General features: G+C 43.2%; 1 protein-coding gene across 16 annotated transcripts in view; it reads right to left on the reverse strand.

The window, feature by feature from the left end:
* F8 (coagulation factor VIII) overlaps positions 1-23,283 on the reverse strand; it is a 145,514-nt gene that overhangs the window by 25,752 nt on the left and 96,479 nt on the right. For 11 of the 16 annotated variants that reach the window (XR_011998251.1, XR_011998250.1, XR_011998248.1 and 8 more), the window contains 8 exons: positions 17,644-17,797; positions 12,760-12,972; positions 12,041-12,269; positions 11,616-11,798; positions 9,771-9,887; positions 9,115-9,186; positions 7,718-7,803; positions 3,298-3,453 (listed from right to left, as the gene is read on the reverse strand). Coding sequence is in view for 12 of the 16 variants with exons in the window: in XM_072744192.1 (XP_072600293.1) it covers positions 3,298-3,453; positions 7,718-7,803; positions 9,115-9,186; positions 9,771-9,887; positions 11,616-11,798; positions 12,041-12,269; positions 12,760-12,972; positions 17,644-17,797 (1,210 nt within the window). In the remaining 4 variants the exon portion in view is untranslated. Of the gene's footprint in view, positions 1-468; positions 1,571-3,297; positions 3,454-7,717; positions 7,804-9,114; positions 9,187-9,770; positions 9,888-11,615; positions 11,799-12,040; positions 12,270-12,759; positions 12,973-17,643; positions 17,798-23,283 lie in introns of those variants that run through there. The other 5 variants (XM_072744198.1, XM_072744197.1, XM_072744193.1 and 2 more) reach the window with 2 other exon arrangements.

The following is a 23,283-nucleotide window of genomic DNA, read 5'->3' on the forward strand; positions in this document are numbered from 1 at the left end:
ACCCAGGGATCCCCTCATGCTCTCTTTCAAATAAATAATAAAATCTTAAAAAAAAACCCTTAAAATCTATGTTTGATTTTAAGACCAAGAGTTGATTCTTTGAAAATCCAATAGAATAGACAGACACTCACCCCACTCTGGTTAAGGGAGAAACAGAGAGAAGTATGTGTGTATGCGGTATGGCTCTAGGGCATAGGCTGGGCCAGAGAACTCTAGTGTAGACATTCACAGCAATTAGCTACGGGCAATAGAAAATGGGATGTGAATATTCAGATAAGAAATGGAAAAGATAGCCAAGCTTCTGTCACTAAGGCACAGAGCTCAGTGGCATCTCCACCTAACTTTGCTGAAACACATGATTACTACGTTAATCAAGCTATTCTAGATCAACAAGTTAATAGGAAAAGATGGAAGCTTTTCTACTTTATTTTCAAGTTTAATATAAGTCTCATGCCAAAATCTCATAAATAGAGCTCCTAAAACCTATTTTATTGATTAGTATACATAGAAAAATTCTAAACAAAATGTAAGCGAAGTGAGTCCCGCTAAGTTTCCAATGAGCAGGACACTGGCTGAGCCCGCTTTCCCAGAGATTTCCCAGCGCTGTGCTGGAGCGGCCTAGTACCAGCCTGTGAGGGCCAACTGAGCACATGTGTTCCCAACTCGGCATTCAACGACATGACAGCAGCAGCTTGAAAGCAGGTCTGATGGGGATATTAACATCACGGAAATCAGCAAATGCTACAAACCAAGGCCTTTCCCCCCTCGTCATCCCCCATTTTGCTCCAGAGCCAGTTGTGTACCATTTGCCAGCACACGACTGAACGTCAGTGCAGTGTGACAATAGGAAAGAAAGTGATCACGTCAGAGATGCTGAAAAAGCATGTGGTGCAATTCTGCAGCCATTCTAAATGCAGCAGGAGTAGAAAGAAACCTTGTAAATGTGATAAAAAGTGTTTGTTTAAAATCTTAAAAAAAAAAAAAAGCAGCCCGAGTGGCTCAGCAGTTTAGCACCGCCTTCGGCCCAGGGCATGATCCTGGAGATCCAGGATCGAGTCCCGTGTTGGGCTCCCTGCATGGAGCCTGCTTCTCCCTCTGCCTGTGTCTCTGCCTCTCTCTCTCTCTCTCTCTCTCTCTCTCTCTCTGTCTATCATGAATAAATAAATCTTTAAAAAAATTGTCACTGCAAGTCTGCAATTCATATGCTCAGCACGTAGACCTGGTCTTACGTCCAAGTATGTGTCCACAAGCACGGGGTATGGAAGACGCCCACAGAGCTCCATTGGTGTGTCCAGATTCTGCATCTTTGTCGAGTATATTCAGAACATGTAACGGATTTTCCCCTATGTATGCCATAACTCCATAAAAAGAAGGGCTCTAAAAGGTTGACAGGTCACTCGACAATCAGGTGATGCTACAGTTCTTGCCACAGTGATTAAATGCCGCTGTCCACTGAGTCTCCCGATGTCTTTCTCACCATCTGTACCTTATCCCATAGTATCACTGGTGATAGTCTGAGAAATTGTGATACCACCATGCACCATGGATTACCCGACAGCCAATCTTCTCCCTAAGCAAGGAAATCACACCGTATTCCCTGAATATGCTAGCAACAGAATCCTAGAATTCCTTTGAGGGTCTGATTCTTGGGGCTACTTCTGGCATTAGTTACTGTATAAGACAGAGTTTGACCACGAAACAAGGAACATTCAAACCATAATGATTAGGGAAAAGTCGTATAAAGGTACTAGGTAGGTAGGTGAGGGCAGGGTATTGCCAACCTAGGCCTGGTGGGAGGTGGAACGGGAGCAGAATCTTAAAGGAGATAATCTAGTAGATTCTTTTAGTGGTTTACAAAAATGACCACAAATTCCTTACATTGCTCCCACTGAGAAGCAGGGTCTATGTCTCTTCCCCTTGAATCTGGGTGTATGTGTGAGAAGCTCAGGCGTCAGGGGAAGGCCATATGGAGTTACTTCAGTCACGGCCCCAGATGCTATCCTAGCTAGGTTAGTCAGCACCAACTACCAGCCATGCAAGGGAAGAAGCTTCCAGATGGTTCTAGCTCCCAGCTGTCAAATCTTCTTAGCTGAGGCCCTAGATATTGTGAGCACAGCCAGCCATTTCTGCTGTGCTAAAAGTCCTGACCCCATAGAATCCGTGAACAAAACAGAACGGTTGTCCTTCTGACGTGAGGTTTTGGGGTGGTTTGGTACTCAGTGACAGCAGGTAGACCAGGGAGAGAAGGCCAGTCGGAAGGGAGCAGCGACCTTCGGTGGAGAGATACAGCCCAATCCTCTACAAGGAGAGCACCAGGAGAAGAAATACCTTTTTTATGTACATTTTTGAAGTAAACTCTATGCCCAATGTGGGGTTGAACTCACAGCCCCGAGATCAAGAGTCACGTGCTCTACCGAGGGAGCCAGCCAGGCGCCCCAAGAATTAATGTCTTGATCTGACTCTGCTTCCTTCCTCTGATCTCCTTCCAGTGCTCCCAGAAGGTAGAGGGTAAGTCAGACTCAGAACCAGAAGCAGGACAATGCATCTGAAGGGGAAAATGAGTTATTGGAGCCGCTGGAGGGTTTTTTAACTTTGTTCTGAAGAGAAGAGGCAGACACTGGAAGGTTGTAGGCACAGGGCTGATAAGATGATTCTCCCCAAAAAGGTTTTATCAGAGAAGAGACTAGAAACAGGAGACAACTAGTTAGGAATGTAACGGAGTAGATGAATGTGAGTTGACGGGCCTCAGGCAATAAACAGTAACAGCCGCAGCGGTGACGCAGAAGAGACAGGAGAGGATTGCGGGGTGTGTGGACCAATTCAGCAGGGGGCACGAACACGAGGAAGGGTACACATGATGCTAAGGTTGCAAGCCTGTTGAATTTAGGGTCTTGTGACCCTTTCCCAAGGTCTCAGCCAACGCTTTATGTGGAGGACGGGAATCTTGAACCTGCATTCATGATTTGCCCCCCTAAACTCAAGTCTGTGATTGACGGTTTGCTGGACATGTGACCTGATTGCCCTGCCATCACGTCAAACGAATGTCATCCGTCCACGGAGTCCTCGCCACCTATCTCTGCCTACAGAGCACCTCTTCAGGTCTGTTATCTATGAGATCTTTGATGCTCCTACTTTGATCCATATGTTCACAATCACTCCTACTGCCCATAAGTGGAAAAATCTTTTCTTAGAATGAAGTTCATAGAAGCTAGGAGTGTCTGTCCCGAATTTGAAATCTTTGTCAAAAGCTCTTTAAAAGACTCATGCATTCTCTTGAAAGAAGAACTAATGACATACCATTAAGGTCCCCGTGGAATTCCCTCGATAACTGTGCCACTTGTTGCCATCCAGACTGTACATGATGATAAACTGAGACACGTAGAGGCTGGAGAACTTCTGGCGGGCCCCCTGGGTCATGATGCCGTGAATAATCATCGGTGCCAAGAGATCCACCTGCCAATGAAAGCAACACTTCATGTAAATGCACCACCTCCTGAGGTTACTTATTGGCTAGAGAAGGACCCGCATCAATACGGGTATTCTCAGGAGTACCTTGGGTGCGTGCGAGGTGCTGAGATGAGTGACGGGAACAAAAAGCAAAGGTGCTTATTAGGGTCCCCGCCTAGTTCCCGACAAACCAGGGGACGCTCAAAGCAATGTGCTGCACACAAGGGGCCACGGAACCTCGTGCCTTGTCCAACCTCAGCCTCGGCCTCGGCCAAGCCACTCCCTGCGCTCTCCGCAGCCCAGCGCCCATCCCAACATCACTGCGACTGATAAGCCGCTGTCCCTCTTTCAAGTGTTAGTTCAGAAGCTATTTCTCCTGGTTCGCCTTTCGTGACTCACCCAGACAAGTTTAGTGCTGCTTTCTCTGTCTCTGCTTCATTTCGTATGTGAGCGCATCAGAGCATCTTACTGCACCACATTGGAGAGCTGTCTTTGCTCATCTGCTGTCCCTGTTACACCGAGACCCTCCCGGCAGTGAATCTGGGTCACCTAACGTGGTGTTTATAACAAAGGTTTGGGGACGCCTGGGTGGCTCAGCGGTTTAGTGCCTGCCTTTGGCCCAGGGCCTGATCCTGGAGTCCTAGGATCGAGTCCCACACTGGGCTCCCTGAGTGTAGCCTGCTTCTCCCTCTGCCTGTCTCTCTCTCTCTGTCTCTCTCTCTGTCTCTCATGAATAAATAAATAGAAATCCTTAAAAAAATGAAAAAGTCTAAAAAAAAAAAAAAAACCAAAGGTTTACTAGAAGGTTTAAAGGGTCAGTAGATGTAAGGTCAAGTTCAGTGCCTGACACGTACTAAATACTTAGTAAATGTTAGCTTTTATATTTTTTCTACCCCAGTATTTAACATGGCATCTGATATAATACTGATACATAGCAAATGCTTTGGAACGAATGAGTGAATAATGGCAGAGTAGTAAGGATTTATTAATATTTTTTTCACTTTCCCCAATCCCCTGGAATGATTGTTTTTGTTTTATTCATGAGAGACACACACAGAGAGAGAGGCAGAGACACAGGCAGAGGGAGAAGCAGCCTCCATGCAGGGAGCCCGACGTGGGACTCAATCTCGGGACCCCAGGATCACGCCCTGGGCTGAAGGCAAGCGCCAAACCACTGAGCCACCCAGGGATCCCCGGAATGGTTGTTCTTAAAGAAGAGAGCATGGCCATGCAAGCATTACAAGGCAGTATCTACTCCAGCAATTTTGGCATCGCTTACTGTCCTAACAAGCAAGTCACGGTTAACTTGTCACAGGCAATGACACTGGAGCCTAATGACTGTCTCCTTCAGGTAGTTCCATCCCTCCATCTATTAATCCAAAGACTATTTTTTTTTTAGCATTTGTTATGTGATCAGCACTGCTCTAGGCACTGGGGATAGAGCCCTGCCCTATGGAACTTACATCTGACTTGGAGAAACAGCCTACACATCATACAGGTTTTTATTTATTGACAGCATCAAGCAGTGATAAGCACAGGAGAAAAAGCAGCAGGGTAAGAGGACACAGTGGCAAGGTCGTCAGAAGGTACAGCACCATCTCGGCCCAGATGAGATGATCCTCCCCACTGAAGCCACTTCATTTCTCCCTCGGCTTTGTGGTCCTGAAAGGACTAGGTGCAAAAACCGTGACCTTTGTTGAATTGACTTGTACTATTTCTTTTTTTTTAAGATTTTATTTATTTATTAGTAAGAGACACATACACACACACACAGAGAGAGAGGCAGAGACCCAGGCAGAGGGAGAAGCAGGATCCATGCAGGGAACCTGATGTGGGACTCGATCCTGTGACTCAGGATCACGCCCTGGGCCAAAGGCAGACCCCCAACCACTGAGCCACCCAGGCGTCCCGACTTGTACTATTTCTTCATGCAGTATATGAGAGGTCTTTTCTGGACCACTGACTATTGCACTTTCTAGTATTTTAATAAGTCTTGCCAGACACCTTTTCCACTTATATTCTGTAACTGCTAAATGTTTGGCAAAGTGCCAATCTTATCAATTTTATCTTATTTTTGTACTTCGTCTGTATTATATTGGGAATCTTGGTGGAATTTGGCAATTACCGAGTCAATATCTTCACCTAGGTATCCAGCCATGTATCTGAGTGTGACAAGTCACATCTCTCTACAAAGAAGGAAGCAAAACAGTAATGACTCATTCAGTGCACAAATACAAACACTGCAGCCTGACATCTCTGATTGCCTCCTGGCTCCCTAGAACCACTTCTTTTGTTTTCTTTTTTCTTTCTTTCTTTCTTTCTTTCTTTCTTTCTTTCTTTCTTTCTTTCTTCTATCTTTCTCTTTTTGTAAGTCAACATAACTCTTTATTTTTCTGGGGAATTTAGTTTTTATAGCCACTAGATCAAGAAAATGTGTACCTAGGATTCAGTAGGACATATGGAAAAAAACACCTTGAGGCAGAGGTGTTGATACAGACTGGATGATAATACAATCAGGTGGGTTTGTAGCTGGTTCACAACTGGATGTTGCACTTTCCAAAATATAAAAGCTAACATTTACTAAGTATTTAGTATGTGTCAGGCACTGAACTCAGGACATTACAGATGATTATCAACTTAGACGGAGCATTCTAGAAACAGTATAGTATCATGATTAAAAATTAGGCCTCTGGAGCCCAACTATCACGGTTTGCATTTTTGCAATCACTTATTGGCTGTGTGACTTGGGGCAAGTTACTTTTCTTTGCTTCAGCTTTTTTATCTGGAATGAGGATGATAATAACAGTGTGGTAAAGATTTGCTAGCTTGGACTTGTTTTAAGCACACAGTCACAGAGCCCTGTCTGCCTCAATACTCTGATCATGAATTAGCCAAAGTACAAAAAATTTACTCAAATCAGTGAATTATGTGAAACCGGGAAGACTGAGAAAGTCTTTGGAGACGGAAGCTGGAACAATGGGCCAAATCTAGGAAGTGGAAACTTAGGGGTATTACGCAGGTTCTTTGGTTACACACGGAAAAGGCAGTCTATATACTAGTCGAATCAGGTTGTATCCAGTGAAGGAGATCTAATTCCCAAATGGAAATGAGAATGCTATCACAGGAAGGAAATAAATGGAACAACAGAAGCAGGGCACTCAAATAGATGACAACATCCACTACCCAGGGATACAGGTGAAGTTGAAAGTGAAAACCACAGAAATACAAGGTAAGAACATGTGGTTTGGGAAGTTCATGAACAAACAAAAATACTTGGGAATTCATGAACAGTCAGTTCAAACTGAGTTATAACTGGCAGTGCCAATAAAATAAACAAAATAAGATGAGCTGATGTGACGCTGACAGATGTGCTCTTCCCATCTACCTACTGGTAGGCCGCCTTATCTTTCCCTGATCCCTATTTATAATTTTCTTTTTTAAATTTATTTTTATTTTCCTATTTATAATTTTCACCTCAAGAAAAAACAGAGGAGTAGATGTGATCTTGCAAAGAAGGAAAATATGTAGGGGAATATCGTCAGTCAACTCAGAAGAGGAAGGAAAGCTGGCGTACGATGAAAAGAGGAGGAGGTGGGGAAAGTAGGTGGTAAAACGTGTCTGCAGTAAGCACCAGAGGTGGGAGGCGTGTTCTGGCTCTAGAGAGAACCCGCTCTTGTGGTTAGGCAGAGAGGCTGAGCTGGCACTTCGACACTACCCTCAGCTCTCATGGCACAAGGAAGAGAGCCACGAGCTTCCATCTGCATGCCCTCAACGGGCTCAGAGCCCTGACTGACCACATGCTCACTTGATAAAATCTTTGGATATGTTGCATTAAATATACCATTAAAATGATTTCCACATGTTTCTTTTAAAATGTGGCTCCTAGGAAATATAAAATTACTCATGTGGGTTGCATTTGTGGTTCGAATTATATTTCTATTGGATTGCGCTGCTCTAGAGGGAATGGGAGAGTGAGAAAATGGAAAAGACTTAATTAAGAAGAAACTGAGTAACCCTAAAGACACTGTTTCAGTCACTGGCTCCAAGTTAGTTTACCGGATTGGACTAATGCATCAGCATGCTCGATTCTATCCCCGAGTCTTCACTCCTCACTGTTTTTGTGCAAGTCAGAAGCCACTCTATTCTTCAGTTCCTTCCTTGTCAGTTAGTTGGAGTTTGATGAAAGTGACTTTGGTATAAAGGAGATGTATAGTGTTTTGAGCTTGCAAGAGGGATACATGGTGCCATTGAATGTGATGCACTTTCTAACCTTGATCCAGGAAAAGGGGTCCTTGGTGCTCCAGGCATTGATTGATCCGGAATAATGAAGTCTGGCCAGCTTTGGGGCCCACTGTCCTTTGTCCAAGAAAGGGGAGAGAGATTAGATTCAGCTGCGTTGGTCCTAGACACTCAAGAATAAAATTGCTGTCTTTTTTTTTTTTCAAAAGAAAAGATTTAATTTATTTATTTTCGAGAGAAAGAGAGAAAAAACATGAATGAGGGGAGGGGGAAAAGGGAGAGGGACAAGTAGACTCCCTGATGAGGCGGGAGCCTGCTACACACAGCGATCCATCCCACGACCCTAAGACTATGATGTGAGCTGAAATCAAGAGTCGCGTAACCCACTGAGCCCCCAGGCACCCCTAAATTGCTCTCTTGAGAAGGGTTAAACCTAGCTGCGGAGAAGATAAAGGTATAAAGCATAGGAGTATTTTTTTTTTCTAAACTTATTTTGTTTATTGTTAGGACCTCTAATTAGGTGACACTAGAATGTATTACCGGTACTACAAAATCCTATCATTATTTCTTCATGACACAACATATGTTCCTTGTAGAAAAGTCAGAACATGGAAAATAGAACATAAGGAAAAATAAAAGTTAAAATAAGCCATCCTTTTACCGAGAAAAGAAATAATACTATTTTGGTATAAAACTCTCAAGCCTCGTTTTGAAAAGGCATTTTGTTCCCTCTAAAACTGGGGTTGACAAACCTTTTTCTGTGAACAGCCAGACAGTACATAATTCAGGTTTGCAGATCATGTCTCTGTTTCAGCTACTTAACTGCTGTTGTAGAGCAAAAGCAGCCACAGACAACTGTAAGTGAATGGGGGTGGCTACGTGTGTCAATATGAGATTTCATTTATAGACACTGAAGTTTGAATTTCATATAATCTTCACATGTCATGTGACATTTTTCTTCTCCCAATCATTCAAAGATAGAAAAAAAATAACTCCTAGCTTATAGGCTATATAAAGGCTTTATAAAAAGAGGCGGTGGGCTGGATGGATTTGGCCTGTAGGGCATGATTTGCTCACCGCGGCTCTCTAATAACATTTAAGAGCCATCTATATACTCTATCCAAGCTTTACCAGCACTGCTCACAGAAACGCTTAACTTCCTGCCACACTGAAGATAATGGACTCAAGGGGGGGCACCAGGGAGTGCAGGGAGGACATTTAAGGAGGCAGCAGCACTGCCCAGGGGAGAAATGATGGTAGCCTGAATTAACATAGTCAAAGGAAGAATCAGAGAGAAATGGGTTTGAGGGACACTTCCGGAGTAGAGTTAAGAGAAGCATGGAGATAGATAGGTTGTTGAAATCTCTGCAACAGAAATAAAAAAGATATAATCAGCTCAGTTCTTCGAGACAAAACAACGGTATTTACCATATTGTCCTGAAGCTGTAATCTGAAAATCTCTAATGTGTCCGGAAGCCATCCCCAGCGGAGTCTGACACTCTGAAATCAAAGGAGGGGAGGACGACAGCTACAGAACGGAAAAGTCGGCTCCACAAATGCAAGCCAATGAAAATGGGAGAACGCCAACAAACGGTCAGTATTTCTACTGTGTGCCAAGAGCTCTACTACATATTTTATTGTACTATCGACATCATTCAATTCACTCCAACAGGTAGGTGCTAGAAGCATCCCCGTTCTGCAGCTGAGGAGCATAAGGACACCAGTGGTTCTTTTACTCGTTTGGGCTTACATCTCAGACTCTTCCAAGCCATATTTGTAAGCTATCTTTGCTCACTGAACCAAAATTCAGCTTCAGATTTTGCTCTTGGAGATCTTGGAGCTTCACAGAGTTCTGAGAAGGAAGATACTGTTTAGCAGCAGCTTGTTAAATATTTAGAGCTTCAGGTTCAGCGTGTTCAAAGCTTCAAACACATCTGCCCTTTTCTGAGGACTCTGGTGATGTCTACCAGCAATATTCATTTTAGATTTGCTAATGACCGTGAGCTTGTATTTATTTCTTGACAAAGGCAACCATGCTAGGAAGGAAGAGAGCCGGACAGAAATAGATGCGTGGTGCTACTCACTCTTGCTGTACACCAGAAACAGAGTGCTCATCCCGGCTTGCAGGTGCTCGCCGATGAGGCATTCTATCCGCCAGATTCCCACTTGGGATGGTAGCATTTCCACAGTCTCAAAAACACCTGATGAAACACAAAAGGAACAAAAAGAATTTCCTTGTACTAAAGCAATGAGCATGAGATACGTAAGTTACTGCAGAACACCAAAGGAGATCTACCTAGGTCAGTTCTACTATTCTTGGATCCCTCAAAGCCACAGTGCTTGTATGTGACCCCTCCAGTTTGGAGGTCCTGGAGATTGAGTTCTGACAACCCCCACCCCTGGGAAATGGGAGAGACAGAGGGGCATGCTATGAGGCATGCTTTGGTCGGGGAGACAGGAAAAAGCCAGGGTTTTTTAGAGCCAAATGTTTTTTTTTTCCCCATTGACCAGATGTGAGCTCCCTGGGAGATGGAAGTCAGGGTGAGGTCTTTGTGCACCCAGTTCACTAGGGCTGTCTTGAGGGCTAAAGGAACCCTAGCAGCAAGAAGCTAGAGGGGTTGGGACACCTGGGTGGCTCAGTGGTTGAGCGTCTGCGTTTGGCTCAGGGCATGATCCCGGGGTCCTGGGATTGACTCCCTCATCAGGCTCCCCACAGGTAGCCTGCTTCTCCCTCTGCCTGTGTCTCTGCCTCTCTCTATGTCTCTCATGAGTAAATAAATAAAATATTTTTTTAAAAAGCTAGAGGGGAATACTGATGGGCTGAGCAATGAGTCGCAACGCACCACCTAGAATAAAGGTACCAGGTGTAAGATAAGAACTGTCCTATCATTGGGGCACCTGGGTGGCTCGGTGGTTGAGCGTCTGCCTTCCGCTCAGGTGGTGATCCTGGGGTCCTGGTATCGGGTCCCGCATGGGGCTCCCCGGAGGGAGCCTGCTTCTCCCTCTGCCTGTGTCTCTCATGAATAAAAAACAAACAAACCCAAAACTGTCCTATTATTTAACCTTGACCATTTCCATGCTGGAGTTTAAGGCAGCAGCCAGGAGGGGGTTGGTGGAGACACACAATAAACGTTAGAGGGACAGAGGACTCAAGCACACCTCCCTTTCCCAACGTAGACATCCTGGAGTGGACATGACGTATATTGTGATGTAAAGTGACTGCAGGAGTGTTTCTCACTTAAGAGTAAGGAGAAAGTCACTGAACTTATTGGGGTTTTGCCACAGAAACACAGGAAGTTTGCTCCCACTGTTAAACCTGTTTTTTTTTTTTTAAGATTTTATTTATTCATGAAAGACACACACACACACAGAGGCAGAGACACAGGCAGAGGGAGAAGCAGGCTCCATGCGGGGACTCGATCTCGGGTCTCCAGGATCACACCCTGGGCTGAAGGCAGGCACCAAACCGCTGAGCCACCCAGGTTGCCCTGTTAAACCTATTTTAAAGGGACAGTGGAGAGCTAAAATCTAGCTGTATGTTGATCAACACTGTGAGCGGTGAGCGGTGCTTCATCAATATACTGGTTACAGACATAGACTGATCACTCTGTGGCCAACTACTAGTGCCACGTGGGATCCGAGATGGGGCAAATGCCCTCCTCCCAGGAAAGCGCTGCAACATTAATTACAGATTAATTCTGTTCTATTTCCTTGGTAGCACCTTCTCTCTATCTGAAATGATCACGTTTCTTTGCTAATTCATTGATGAGGTCTCTGCAGGGGAAAGTGACTTGAAAAGGTGAGTCACCTGAGATCAGCGAGTCTGTGTGCTCTGCTCGCGCGCGGACTGCGGCCCCAGTGCCTAGACCGTTTAAAGGAAGCTGTCGGCAAGTACAGGAGGTGGAAGAAGGGCACAAACGAGCTCCTACCTGGATAGAGGCTGTAGACTGCCATTTTATATTCCTCTTTTTTCCGTACAGTAAACACATGTCCACTGAAGTGAATGGAATGGATGTTTTCGTTGCTGCCCATGCTGAGCAGATACCATCGGACCTTCTGATCCTGAGCCATTACTAAGCCAGGTAGTGTATCCTTCACAAAGCCGTTGATTGCTGGAGGAGAAGACAGAACAGGCTGTTGATACCTATCCTGGAAGTTCCTTTCCCTCCACTCCAGTAAAAGATGCTGATTCCTATGAGGATCGCGCTCCCATGCATATACCCTCAATTCCTACACGGCGCCAGCCTCAGGCTCGAGGCTCCCCTGCTGTGGTGCGCGGCGGGGGGGGGGGGGGGCGGGGGGGGGCGGCGCCACACCGAGGAAGACCAGCAAGCCGGGGTGCGGGTCCTGTTACCATGGAAGCGGAAGTTTTCTTTAAGTGTAGGATCCTCCTTCTGGACATTGCAGGGAGCTCTGCAGTTCCTTTCCAGGTTTTCAGTGAAGTACCAGCTCTTAGTCTCATCGAATATAGTGAAAACCAGGGCAAACTCCTGCACTGTCACTTGTCTCCCATGAGCAGGGTTCAGTGTGTTACTGCGGCAGATCAGAAGGGGTCCGATCAGGCCTGAGTGCACATCTTTCTCCTGGGAGAGAAGACAGCAATCCCGTGAGTTTAAGCTGCCTCACCTACGAACCAGACTCCATTTCTTATCAACTCTATGCTGCTCCAACCCGCTCCTTCTCTTCCCACAGCACAATCTATCCTCTTTATTTATTTTTTATAAATTTATTTTTTATTGGTGTTCAATTTGCCAACATATAGAATAACACCCAGTGCTCATCCCGCCAAGTGCCCCCCTCAGTGCCCGTCACCCAGTCATCCCCACCCCCTGCCCTCCTCCCCTTCTACCACCCCTAGTTCGTTTCCCAGATTTAGGAGTCTTCATGTTCTGTCTCCCTTTCATCCTCTTGAGTACATTCCAGAGTGATAGCTCTCAAACACAAATTTGATGGCAGCTCCGCGACTGAAAGCTTCCCATTAAGGTTATGATAAATAGCATAATTCTGAGCAGATAACACAAAGTCCATTTCTTTTAAACCAGTAAGTGGTCTGTGCAATGTACACCTGCTTACCAGATCAACATCAGAGAAATAAGCCCAGGCTTTGCAGTCAAACTCATCTTTAGTGGGTGCCATATGATGCTGCACTTTCCAAAAGTAAATTTTGGTTTCATTAGGGTTGACAAACTTTCTTCTAGATTCTGCTCCTTGTCCCTCATCTTCGTCATAAGAAATAAGACTAGAATAGAAGGAGTAGGGACGAGAGGCCTGGTTTTTGAAAGTTACCTGCAGAAAAAAAGTAAATACTAATTTTTGCAGAAAATTCAAGTGTCATGTTTTAGGATCATATAAGGTCCTTACCTTAGGGTTTGCATCCCTAAGAGTAATGCCTATTTTTTGGTTTATTCAAGTTCTTAACACCCAAAGGAAGTGGACAGAGGACAGATGGCAGGAGCCCAAAGCTAAGGATCCATCTATGAGGAAACTGAAGAAGTTTAGAAATCTAAAATCTTTTTTTTTTTTAAATTATTTATTTATTTATTTCAATCTAACAACTTTATTTTTTTTTAATTTTTTATTTATTTATGATAGTCACAGAGAGAGAGAGAGAGAGGCAGAGGCACAGGCGGAGGGAGAAGCAGGCTCCATGCACTGGGAGCCTGATGTGGGATTCGATCCCGGGTCTCCAGGATCGCGCCCTGGGCCAAAGGCAGGCGCCAAACCACTGCGCCACCCAGGGATCCCAGAAATCTAAAATCTTTAAAGCATGAACTCAAAGTTGCAAAACAGAGAATTCCTAAATTCTTGACAAAAGTTCCAAAGTAAAAGGAAAAATAGCACCCCAGGAATTTTAAGACATAAACCCCAAGATTAATACATATGGTTCTTATGACCAATTCCAGGAAGAATGCACATGATCTTTATTTTTTTTAATTAAAAAATATTTTTATTGGACTTCAATTTGCCAACATATAGCATAACACCCAGTGCTCATCCTGCCAAGTGCCCCCCTCAGTGCCCATCACCCAGTCACCCCAACCCCCCGCCCACGTCCCGTTCCACCACCCCTTGTTCATTTCCCAGAGTTAGGGGTCTCTCATGTTTTGTCACCCTCACTGATATTTCTCACTCATTTTCTCTCCTTTCCCCTTTATTTTCTTTCACATTTTTTTATATTCCCCAAATGAATGAGACCATACAATGTGTGTCCTTCTCCGATTGACTTATTTCACTCAGCATCATACCCTCCAGTTCCATCCACGTCGAAGCAAACGGTGAGTATTTGTGGTTTCTAATGGCTGAGGAATATTCCATCGTATACATAGACCACATCTTCTTTATCCATCATCTTTCGATGGACACCGAGGCTCCTTCCACAGTTTGGCTATTGTGGACATTGCTGCTAGAGACATCGGGGTGCAGGTGTCCCGGCGTTTCCCTCCATCTGTATCTTTGGGGTAAATCCCCAGCAGCGCAATTGCTGGGTCGTAGGGCAGGTCTATTTTTAACTCTTTGAGGAACCTCCACACAGTTTTCCAGAGCGGCTGCACCAGGTCACATTCCCACCGACAGTGCAGGAGGGTTCCCCTTTCTCCGCATCCTCTCCAACATTTGTGGTTTCCTGCCTTGTTAATTTTCCCCATTCTCACTGGTGTGAGGTGGGATCTCATTGTGGTTTTTTTTTAAGATTTTATTCATTTATTCATGATAGAGAGAGAGAGACAGAGACAGACAGAGACACAGGCAGAGGGAGAAGCAGGCTCCATGCAGGGAGCCCGACATGGGACCCGATCCCAGGTCTCCAGGATCACAACCTGGGCCAAAGGCAGGCACTTAAGCCGCTGAGCCACCCGGGTTACCCTTCATTGTGGTTTTGATTTGTATTTCCCTGATGGCCAGTGATGCGGAGCATTTTCTCATGTGCATGTTGGCCATGTCCATGTCTTCCTCTGTGAGATTTCTCATGTCTTTGCCCACTTCATGATTGGATTGTTTGTTTCTTGGGTGTTGAGTTTACTAAGTTCTTTATAGATCTTGGAAACTAGCCCTTTATCTGATCGTCATTTGCAAATATCTTCTCCCATTCTGTAGGTTGTCTTGTAGTTGTGTTGACTGTATCCTTTGCTGTGCAAAAGCTTCTTATCTTGATGAAGTCCCAATAGTTCATTTTTGCTTTTGTTTCTTTTGCCTTTGTGGATGTATCTTGCAAGAAGTTGCTGTGGCCAAGTTCAAAAAGGGTGTTGCCTGTGTTCTCCTCTAGGATTTTGATGGGATCTTGTCTCACATTTAGATCTTTCATCCATTTTGACCTTATCTTTGTGTCTGGTGTAAGAGAATGGTCCAGTTTCATTCTTCTGCATGTGGATGTCCAATTTTCCCAGCACCATTTATTGAAGAGACTGTCTTTTTTTCAGTGGATAGTCTTTCCTCCTTTATTGAATATTAGTTGACCATAAAGTTGAGGGTCCACTTCTGGATTCTCTATTCTGTTCCATTGATCTATGTGTCTGCTTTTGTGCCAGGACCACACTGTCTTGATGACCACAGCTTTGTAGTACAACCTGAAATCTGGCATTGTGAGGCCCCCAGCTATGGTTTTCTTTTTTTAATATTCCCCTGGCTATTCTGCACATGATCTTTAAAAAAGACCTCAGATTTTTAATAATTATACGTGTTTCATAAGACATATGGAAACTAAAATCAGAATCAAAACAGAACAAATAATTTGCTCACAATCCCATAATTTTAGATCCTTCTTTTTTTAAAATTTTTATTTATTTATGATAGTCAGAGAGAGAGAGAGAGAGAGAGAGAGAGAGAGAGAGGCAGAGACACAGGCAGAGGGAGAAGCAGGCTCCATGCACCGGGAGCCCGACGTAGGATTCGATCCCGGGTCTCCAGGATCGCGCCCTGGGCCAAAGGCAGGCGCCAAACCGCTGCACCACCCAGGGATCCCTAGATCCTTCTATATCCTTAATGTAAACAATCAGTTGGACCAACGGATGACTACTTTTGGAAAAGAATAAAACTACTTCAATTTTTGGCTCACACAAGACACCAAATTAACTTCTAGTCTACAGGAATTACTGATGGATTAAATGATTAACTGTTAAGCAATTATATTATAAAAAAAGTTGAAGAAAGTGTGATTTCAAGAAAAAAATCTTCATATAGGGAAGGGTTTCTTTTTTTTTTTTAAATTTTTTATTGGTGTTCAATTTGCCAACATATAGAATAACACCTCTTGCTCATCCCATCAGGTGCCCCCCTCAGTGCCTGTCACCCAGTCACCCCCACCCCCCACCCACCTCCCTTTCTACCACCCCTAGTTTGTTTCCCAGATTTAGGAGTCTCTCATGTTCTGTCTCCCTTTCTGATATTTCCCAATCATTTTTTCTCCTTTACCCTTTATTCCCTTTCACTATTTTTTATATTCCGCAAATGAATGAGACCATACAATGTTTGTCCTTCTCCTATTGACTTATTTCATTCAGCATAATACCCTCCAGGTCCATCCACGTCGAAGCAAATGGTGGGTATTTGTCCTTTCTAATGGCTGAGTAATGAGGGAAGGGTTTCTATAAACATAAAAGCTATGTGTCATAATGGACAGATTTATGGATTACTACCAATAATTCAAACCTGTTTTTTTTCATTTATGATAGTCACAGAGAGAGAGAGAGAGAGAGAGAGGCAGAGACACAGGCAGAGGGAGAAGCAGGCTCCATGCACCGGGAGCACGACGTGGGATTTGATCCCGGGTCCCCAGGATCGCGCCCCGGGCCAAAGGCAGGCGCCAAACCACTGCGCCACCCAGGGATCCCTCAAACCTGTTTTATTTCAGAAACTACTATATATAAAATTAAAAGATGACACATTTAGAAAAACATATAGCATATAAGGTAATATAACTTGATAACAAAAGTAGTCCCTCCAAAAGGGTCAAATATGCAAAGGACAGTAACAAAGTTCATTAGAACAAGTCTTTAAATATTCATGTACATTGTACTCCTGGAATTTTGTCCTAGGAAAAGGGTTGTGATTGCAGTATTACTGAGCTAGTGAAAACAGAACAAACTACTTAAAAACTTGTTCAAAGTAAATGGCTAAGTAAACCATAAATTCACATAATAGACTATTATACCATCACTAAAAAAAAGATAGTCTTTCAAATGACATAAGAAATATTTACAATATGATATTTAGTTATAAAAGAAGAGGTAGAGGGGTGGCTCAGTGCTTTAAGCCTCTGACAATTGGTTTCGGCTCAGGTCGTGATCTTGGGGTTGTGGGATGGAGTCCTGCACTGGGCTCTATACTGAGCTGGCTTGGGATGCTCTCTCCCTCTCCTTTGGCCCCTCCTGCTCTTGCTCTCTCTTTCTCTCTCTAAAATAAATAAATACACCTTTAAAAAAAGATGAGGTAAAATTACACATGGTATAATTTTTTTTTTTTTACTAAGAGCAAATGATGACAGATTTACTCTAACCATATATGCAAAATACACTTGAAACTTGAATGGATAACTTTCAGTTTACACCTTTAAATATCATGAGAAAGTAGAACAGAATAACAGACTTTGCTTTAATAATAATACATAAAAATGGGTCTTAAAAATCACATAAAATATTTTTTAATTAGGAAGTCTACTGGGACGCCTGGGTGGTTCAGTAGTTGAGCGTCTGCCTTTGGCTCAGGGCATGACCTGGTATCTTGGGATCGAGTCCCACATTGGGCTCCCTGCATGGAGCCCACCACTCACATGGTATAATTTTGAACACATAAAGAGAAGAATACATAGGACAAAGAGAACCTACACCGAAATGGCAATTATGGAATTATTTTTCAACTTATTTTCTATACTTCAAAATTCTTAAAAGATGAGAATAAATTATTTTTGTAATCAGAAAAAAATATACGATTAATTTTCTTATAATTTCATTGTCCTCAACTCACCACGATATTGTCTTCAACTTCTGCTCTTATATATGGCCCCAAGAGTCCCAAGTGTTCATTCAGTTCTCCACGGTATAAGGGCTGAGTAAAGGATCCATCAGTAAACTCCTGGAAAACCACCTTCTTGAACTGCTGGACATCCCCACTTTGAGCCCTGGAAAAAAAAGTAGAGGAAAAGCACTATTTTCATGGACCAGGTGGGTAAAAACACCTCATATTCTTGCCCTCCCTGTATTTGAGACACTTGTCATAGGACTGATGATGAATTGGAAGTGTAATGGAGCAGAGTGGGGTAGAAAAAGGATTAAAGATAACTTCCAGGTTTCTGTGCAAATCACTGAGATGGGGAACCCTGTAGGAAAAGTAGGTGGGGTGTAAAGTTTTATTTTATTCATTTTTAATTTTTTTTAGGATTTTATTTATTTGAGACAGAGGAGAGAGCATGAGGAGGGGGGAGGGCAGAGGGAGAAGCAGATCCTCCTGCTGAGCAGGGAGCCTGATGTGGGGCTCCATCCCAGGACCCTGAGATCATGACCTGAGCCAAAGGCAGATGCTTAACCGCCTGAGCCACTCAGGCACCGTGGGGGTATACAGTTTTAAACACACGGGACATCTATGTAAATTAAATTGACAAATACACAGAGGTTGAGAGCTCACAAAAGAGATCTAGGTGAAGATCATCCATATTTGGACGATATTCAAGTCATGTGAGTGGCTTATTAAAGCAGATAGTCAATTTTGTTATGTCCTCATCTTATTGGACGACTAAGCAACATTTTGCATAACCACTCCATTTTCCTGACGTACTCTCTCTCCAGGCTTTGCTAGTATGTACGTTCCATGAAAGCAGGGGTTTCCTATGTTTTGTCCACTGTGGTATTCCCAGGAGCTGGAACAAGTGCTGCTTGGCACATAGTAGGTGGTCAAAAATATTGCGGATTGCTAAATGCATATAGGACTTACAAACACATTCTAAATAGAAGCCCCAGGGTTCAATCCTTGGGACTTCTTTACTTTACTTACAAAGAAAATCTGGGGGTGCCTGGCTGTCTCAGTCAGTAGGCCTTCTTGATCTCAGGGTTATAAGTTCAAGCCCCATGTTGGGTGTTGAGATTACATAAACTCACAAACTTAAAAAGTCAAAGAATCTGTTAAAATTGTGAGCTAAAATTATACAATAAAGTGCATAAAATATAAATGCTTTTGGTATAAAAATCTAACCACCATCCAGATCAAGAAGAACATGAGCAGCAATGCAGAAGACTCACTGTGTGTGCTTTTCCAATAACATTCTCTCTCCTCCTAAAGGTAACACCCATTGTTTGTGATGTTTATGATAATTATGTCTTTTTCTTTTTCTCTTCTTTGTCTTTGCTTTTCTTGATGATTTTACCAGTATGTACCCATCCCGAAAGAACATAGTTTAGTTTTGCCTGTTTTTGAGATATGTAAATGGAACCATATTGTATATGGTCTTTTGTTTCTGGCTTTTCCCCCTCGGCATTATGGTCATGAGATTCACCTACATAGTTGTGTGTAGCTATAGTTTGTGTTCCATTGTGTGACTCTACCAAAATTGTGAACATTTGTGTCCTTTCTAAATTTTGGTGCTTAAACATAGTCCTGCTCCTGCTATGAAGCTTTTCTTTTCCTGCTATGAACCTTCTCGTACACGTCTTTTGGTGAGTATGTATGCATTTCTCTTGGGCAGAGATCTAGGAGTGGAATTGCTGAGTATCCATATGTTCAGCTCTGGTAGCTACCACCACACTGTTTTCCAAAGTGGCTGTGCCATTTTCCATTTCTGTCAGCCATGTGTGAGAGTTCCATTTACTCTGAATCTTTATAGGTACTCGATAATCTATCTTTTTACGTTTTGGGCCATTCTAGTGGCTGCATAGCAGTGTCTGTGATTTCATTTCACATCTTCCTGATGTGAATAATGAGACTGAGCATCTTTTCTTCTGAGTACTAGCTATTTGAATCTGATTTGGGAATGCCTATCCAAGTTGGTGATGGTGGTGGTGGTGTTTTTTGCCAATTTTTCTATTAGGTAATCTCATTTTCTTATTGATTCAAAGCGGTACTCTAAATAGTCTTGATAGGAGTCCATGTTGGCCTTTTGTGCTGAAAATATCTTCTCACATTCTGTGGATAATCTTTTCATTCTTTTAAAAAATATTTTGAGGAGCCTGGGTGGCTCAGTGGTTGAGCACCTGCCTTTGGCTCAGGGTGTGATCCCAGGGTCCTGGGATGGGGTCCCACATCAGGCTCCCAGGACAGAGCCTGCTTCTCCCTCTGCCTATGTCTCTGACTTTGTCTCTCATGAATAAATAAATCTTAAAAAAAATACTTTGATGAGCATAGCTTGTAATTTTAATGTAGCGAAATTTTAAAAATCCTTCATGCTAGTGCTTTTTGTATGTCAATTCTCTTTCCCTACCCTGAGGTTGTTAAGATAGTCTCTTATAGGGGATCCCTGGGTGGCGCAGCGGTTTGGCGCCTGCCTTTGGCCCAGGGCGCGATCCTGGAGACCCTGGATCGAATCCCACGTCGGGCTCCCGGTGCATGGAGCCTGCTTCTCCCTCTGCCTGTGTCTCTGCCTCTCTCTCTCTCTCTCTCTGTGTGTGTGACTATCATAAATAAATAAAAATTTAAAAAAATTGTTTAAAAAAAAAAAGATAGTCTCTTATATTTTCTAAGATATTTATACTTTTATGCTTATACGACTCTTAGCCCAGTATGAGTGGATTTTTTTATGGTGTATGGATCCAATTTAATGTTTTCCCATATGGATGTTAAAATGTCCCAGGACTTTCTAGCACCAGTCTGTTGTGTCAAAGCATCTCAGCTTTTGTTTTTCTGAAAATACCCATTTCAATTTCATTGACTCCCGGCATGGAGTCTGCTCCTCTCTCCTCCTGTGTCTCTGCCTCTCTCTCTCTCTCTCTCTCTATGTCTATCATAAATAAATAAATAAATCTTTTTAAAAAAAGAAAAGAAAGTGGGACTCAATCCCGGGACTCCAGGATCGCGCCCTGGGCCAAAGGCAGGCACCAAACCGCTGAGCCACCCAGGGATCCCCTATTCCCATTTTCTATGTTTAATTAGTACTATTGAAAAGTCACCTTTCTGTATCTCCTTTGAAGTATGCTGTCTTTTTTCTTTGGCTGCTTTTAAGACTTTTGAATTTGGGGGGGCACCTAGACGGCTCAGTGGTTGGCCATCTGCCATGGCTCAGGTCATGGTCCCAGGATTGAGTCCTGCATCGGACTACCTGCAGGGAGCCTGCTCTCCCTCGGCCTATGTCTCTGCCTCTCTTTGTATATGTGTCTCTCATGAATAAGTAAATAAAATATTTTTATTATATATTTATTTTTTAAAAAAGACTTTTAATTCATTCATTCATGAGAGACACACAGAGAGAGAGAGAGGCAGAGACACAGGCAGAGGGAGAAGCAGGCTCCATGCAGGGAGCCCGACATGGGACTCGATCCCAGGTCTCCAGCATCATGCCTGAGCCAAAGGTAGCACTAAACCGCTGAGCCACCCAGGCTGCCCAATAAAATCTTTTTTTAAAAAAGACTTTTGGATCTTCTGAAGTTTTACTTTGATGAAACATGCCTAGGTGTTGAATTTTTTATTCATCCTGTTTGGGATTTGTTGAGCTTCTTGAATCTTTGCATTGATGACATTTTTTAATTTTGGAAAATACTCAGCCATTACACCTTCAAATACTGCTTCTCTTCTAATCACTCTTTCCTTCTGAGCTTTCAATTAAAAATAAGTAAATCCTTCACACTCTATCCTTTAAGTCTCCTCTGGTTGTTTGTTGCTGTATGACAAACTACCTCAAAATTTAGTGGCTTAAAAACATCAACCATTTGATTATACTTGTCAATTCTGTTAAGTCAGAATTCCAGCAGTGTTAGGCTCGGTGATAGTTTTGCTCCTCATGGTGTCAAATGTAGTCACTCAGTGGTATTCAGCTGGCATCTCGGCTTATCTGGAGGGTCCAATATGGCTTTACTCATATGCCTCATGCCATGGTGGAGAACAATGGAAAGCTAGACTCTACTGAGACTCTTGACCAGAAGGCCTGTATGTGTGACCTTTCCAGCATGACAGCACCCAGGATAACCAGATTTCTGACATAGTGGCTGGCTTCTTCCAGAGAGAGCATCCGAGGAGAGCTAGATGTATGCTACATGGTATTTTCTGAACCAGCATCCCTTCCAGCACGTCTATAGGTCACAAATTTCTGTTATATTCTATTGACCACAAATGAGTCCTAATGCCAAGCCAGATCAAGAGGAGGGGGATCAGGCTTTACCTCTTGAATGGGAGAATAGCAAGGTCATATTGTACAAGGGCATACAGGACAGAATATATTGGCACATCCATCTTTGGAAAATACAGCTGGCTATCATTTTTTTTTTATCATCTCTTTTCTATTTTCCATTAAAAAATATCTGCAAGGGAGCACCTGGGTAGCTCAGTGTGTTAAGGGTCTGCCTTCAGCTCAGGTGGTGATCCTGGAGTCCTGGGATAGAGCCCCATGTCTGTTCTCCCTCTCCCTCTGCCCCTTCCCCTGATTGTACTCTCTCTCTCAAATAAATAAATAAAATCTTTTTATTTAGATTTTATTTATTTAGCCGTGAGACACACACACACACACACACACACACACAGGCAGAGACACAGACAGAGGGAGAAGCAGGCTCCATGCAGGGAGCCTGATGTGGGACTCGATCCCATGTCCCCAGGATCACACCGTGGGCCAAAGGTGGCACTAAACTGCTGAGCCACCCAGGCTGCCCAATAAATAAAATATTTTTAAAAAATCTCTGCATTCCATACTATTTAATTTTACTTACCTACTAGTTCACCAATTTTTACTACACGAAGCATAAGTGTTTTAATGACTATATGTGACTCCTAGATCTTAAGTCTGTGAGTTTGTTTTGGCTCTTTTTTGCCTCCATGGCTTCTTTTCTTTTTTCCATTTTGTTTTTTACCCTGTATCTTTGTGTTCTGGACATTATATCTGAAATATTTGTTAAAATAAGTTGAGGCCTAGGATGTTGAGAGGTTTTATGTTTTCTTTGGCCAGATGTCTGCAGACACTGCCAACCCAAGACTTACATAAATTATGATCAAGAATAGAAAATGCATGTCAATGAAGTGAGTAAACTGATTTACTGTTACCCTGAGACCTTTGGAAAACCAGTTTAAATGGGCATTTTTTAAATACCTTTTTTTTTACTTTAAATTCAATTTGCCAACATATAGCATAACACCCAGTGTTCATCCCATAAGTGCCCTCTTCATTGCCTGTCACCCAGTCACCCCATTCCACCCTCCCCTTCCACAACCCTTTGTGTGTTTCCCAGAGTTAGAAGTCTCTTATGGTTTGTCTCCCTCTCTAATTTTTCCTACTCAGTTCCCTTCCTTTCCCTTATAACCCTTTGCACTATTTCTTATATTCCCCGTATGAGTGAAACCATATGATGATTGTCCTTCTTCGATTGACTTATTTCACTCAGCATAATTCCCTCTATGGTTTACATCCACTTTTATTCTCTTGATAATACCAACAAGTCTTACTTGAGTGCTATCAATATGCTTACAACTCCCAAA

The sequence above is a fragment of the Vulpes vulpes genome, chromosome X (assembly GCF_048418805.1).
Source record: "Vulpes vulpes isolate BD-2025 chromosome X, VulVul3, whole genome shotgun sequence".
NCBI lineage: Eukaryota > Metazoa > Chordata > Mammalia > Carnivora > Canidae > Vulpes > Vulpes vulpes.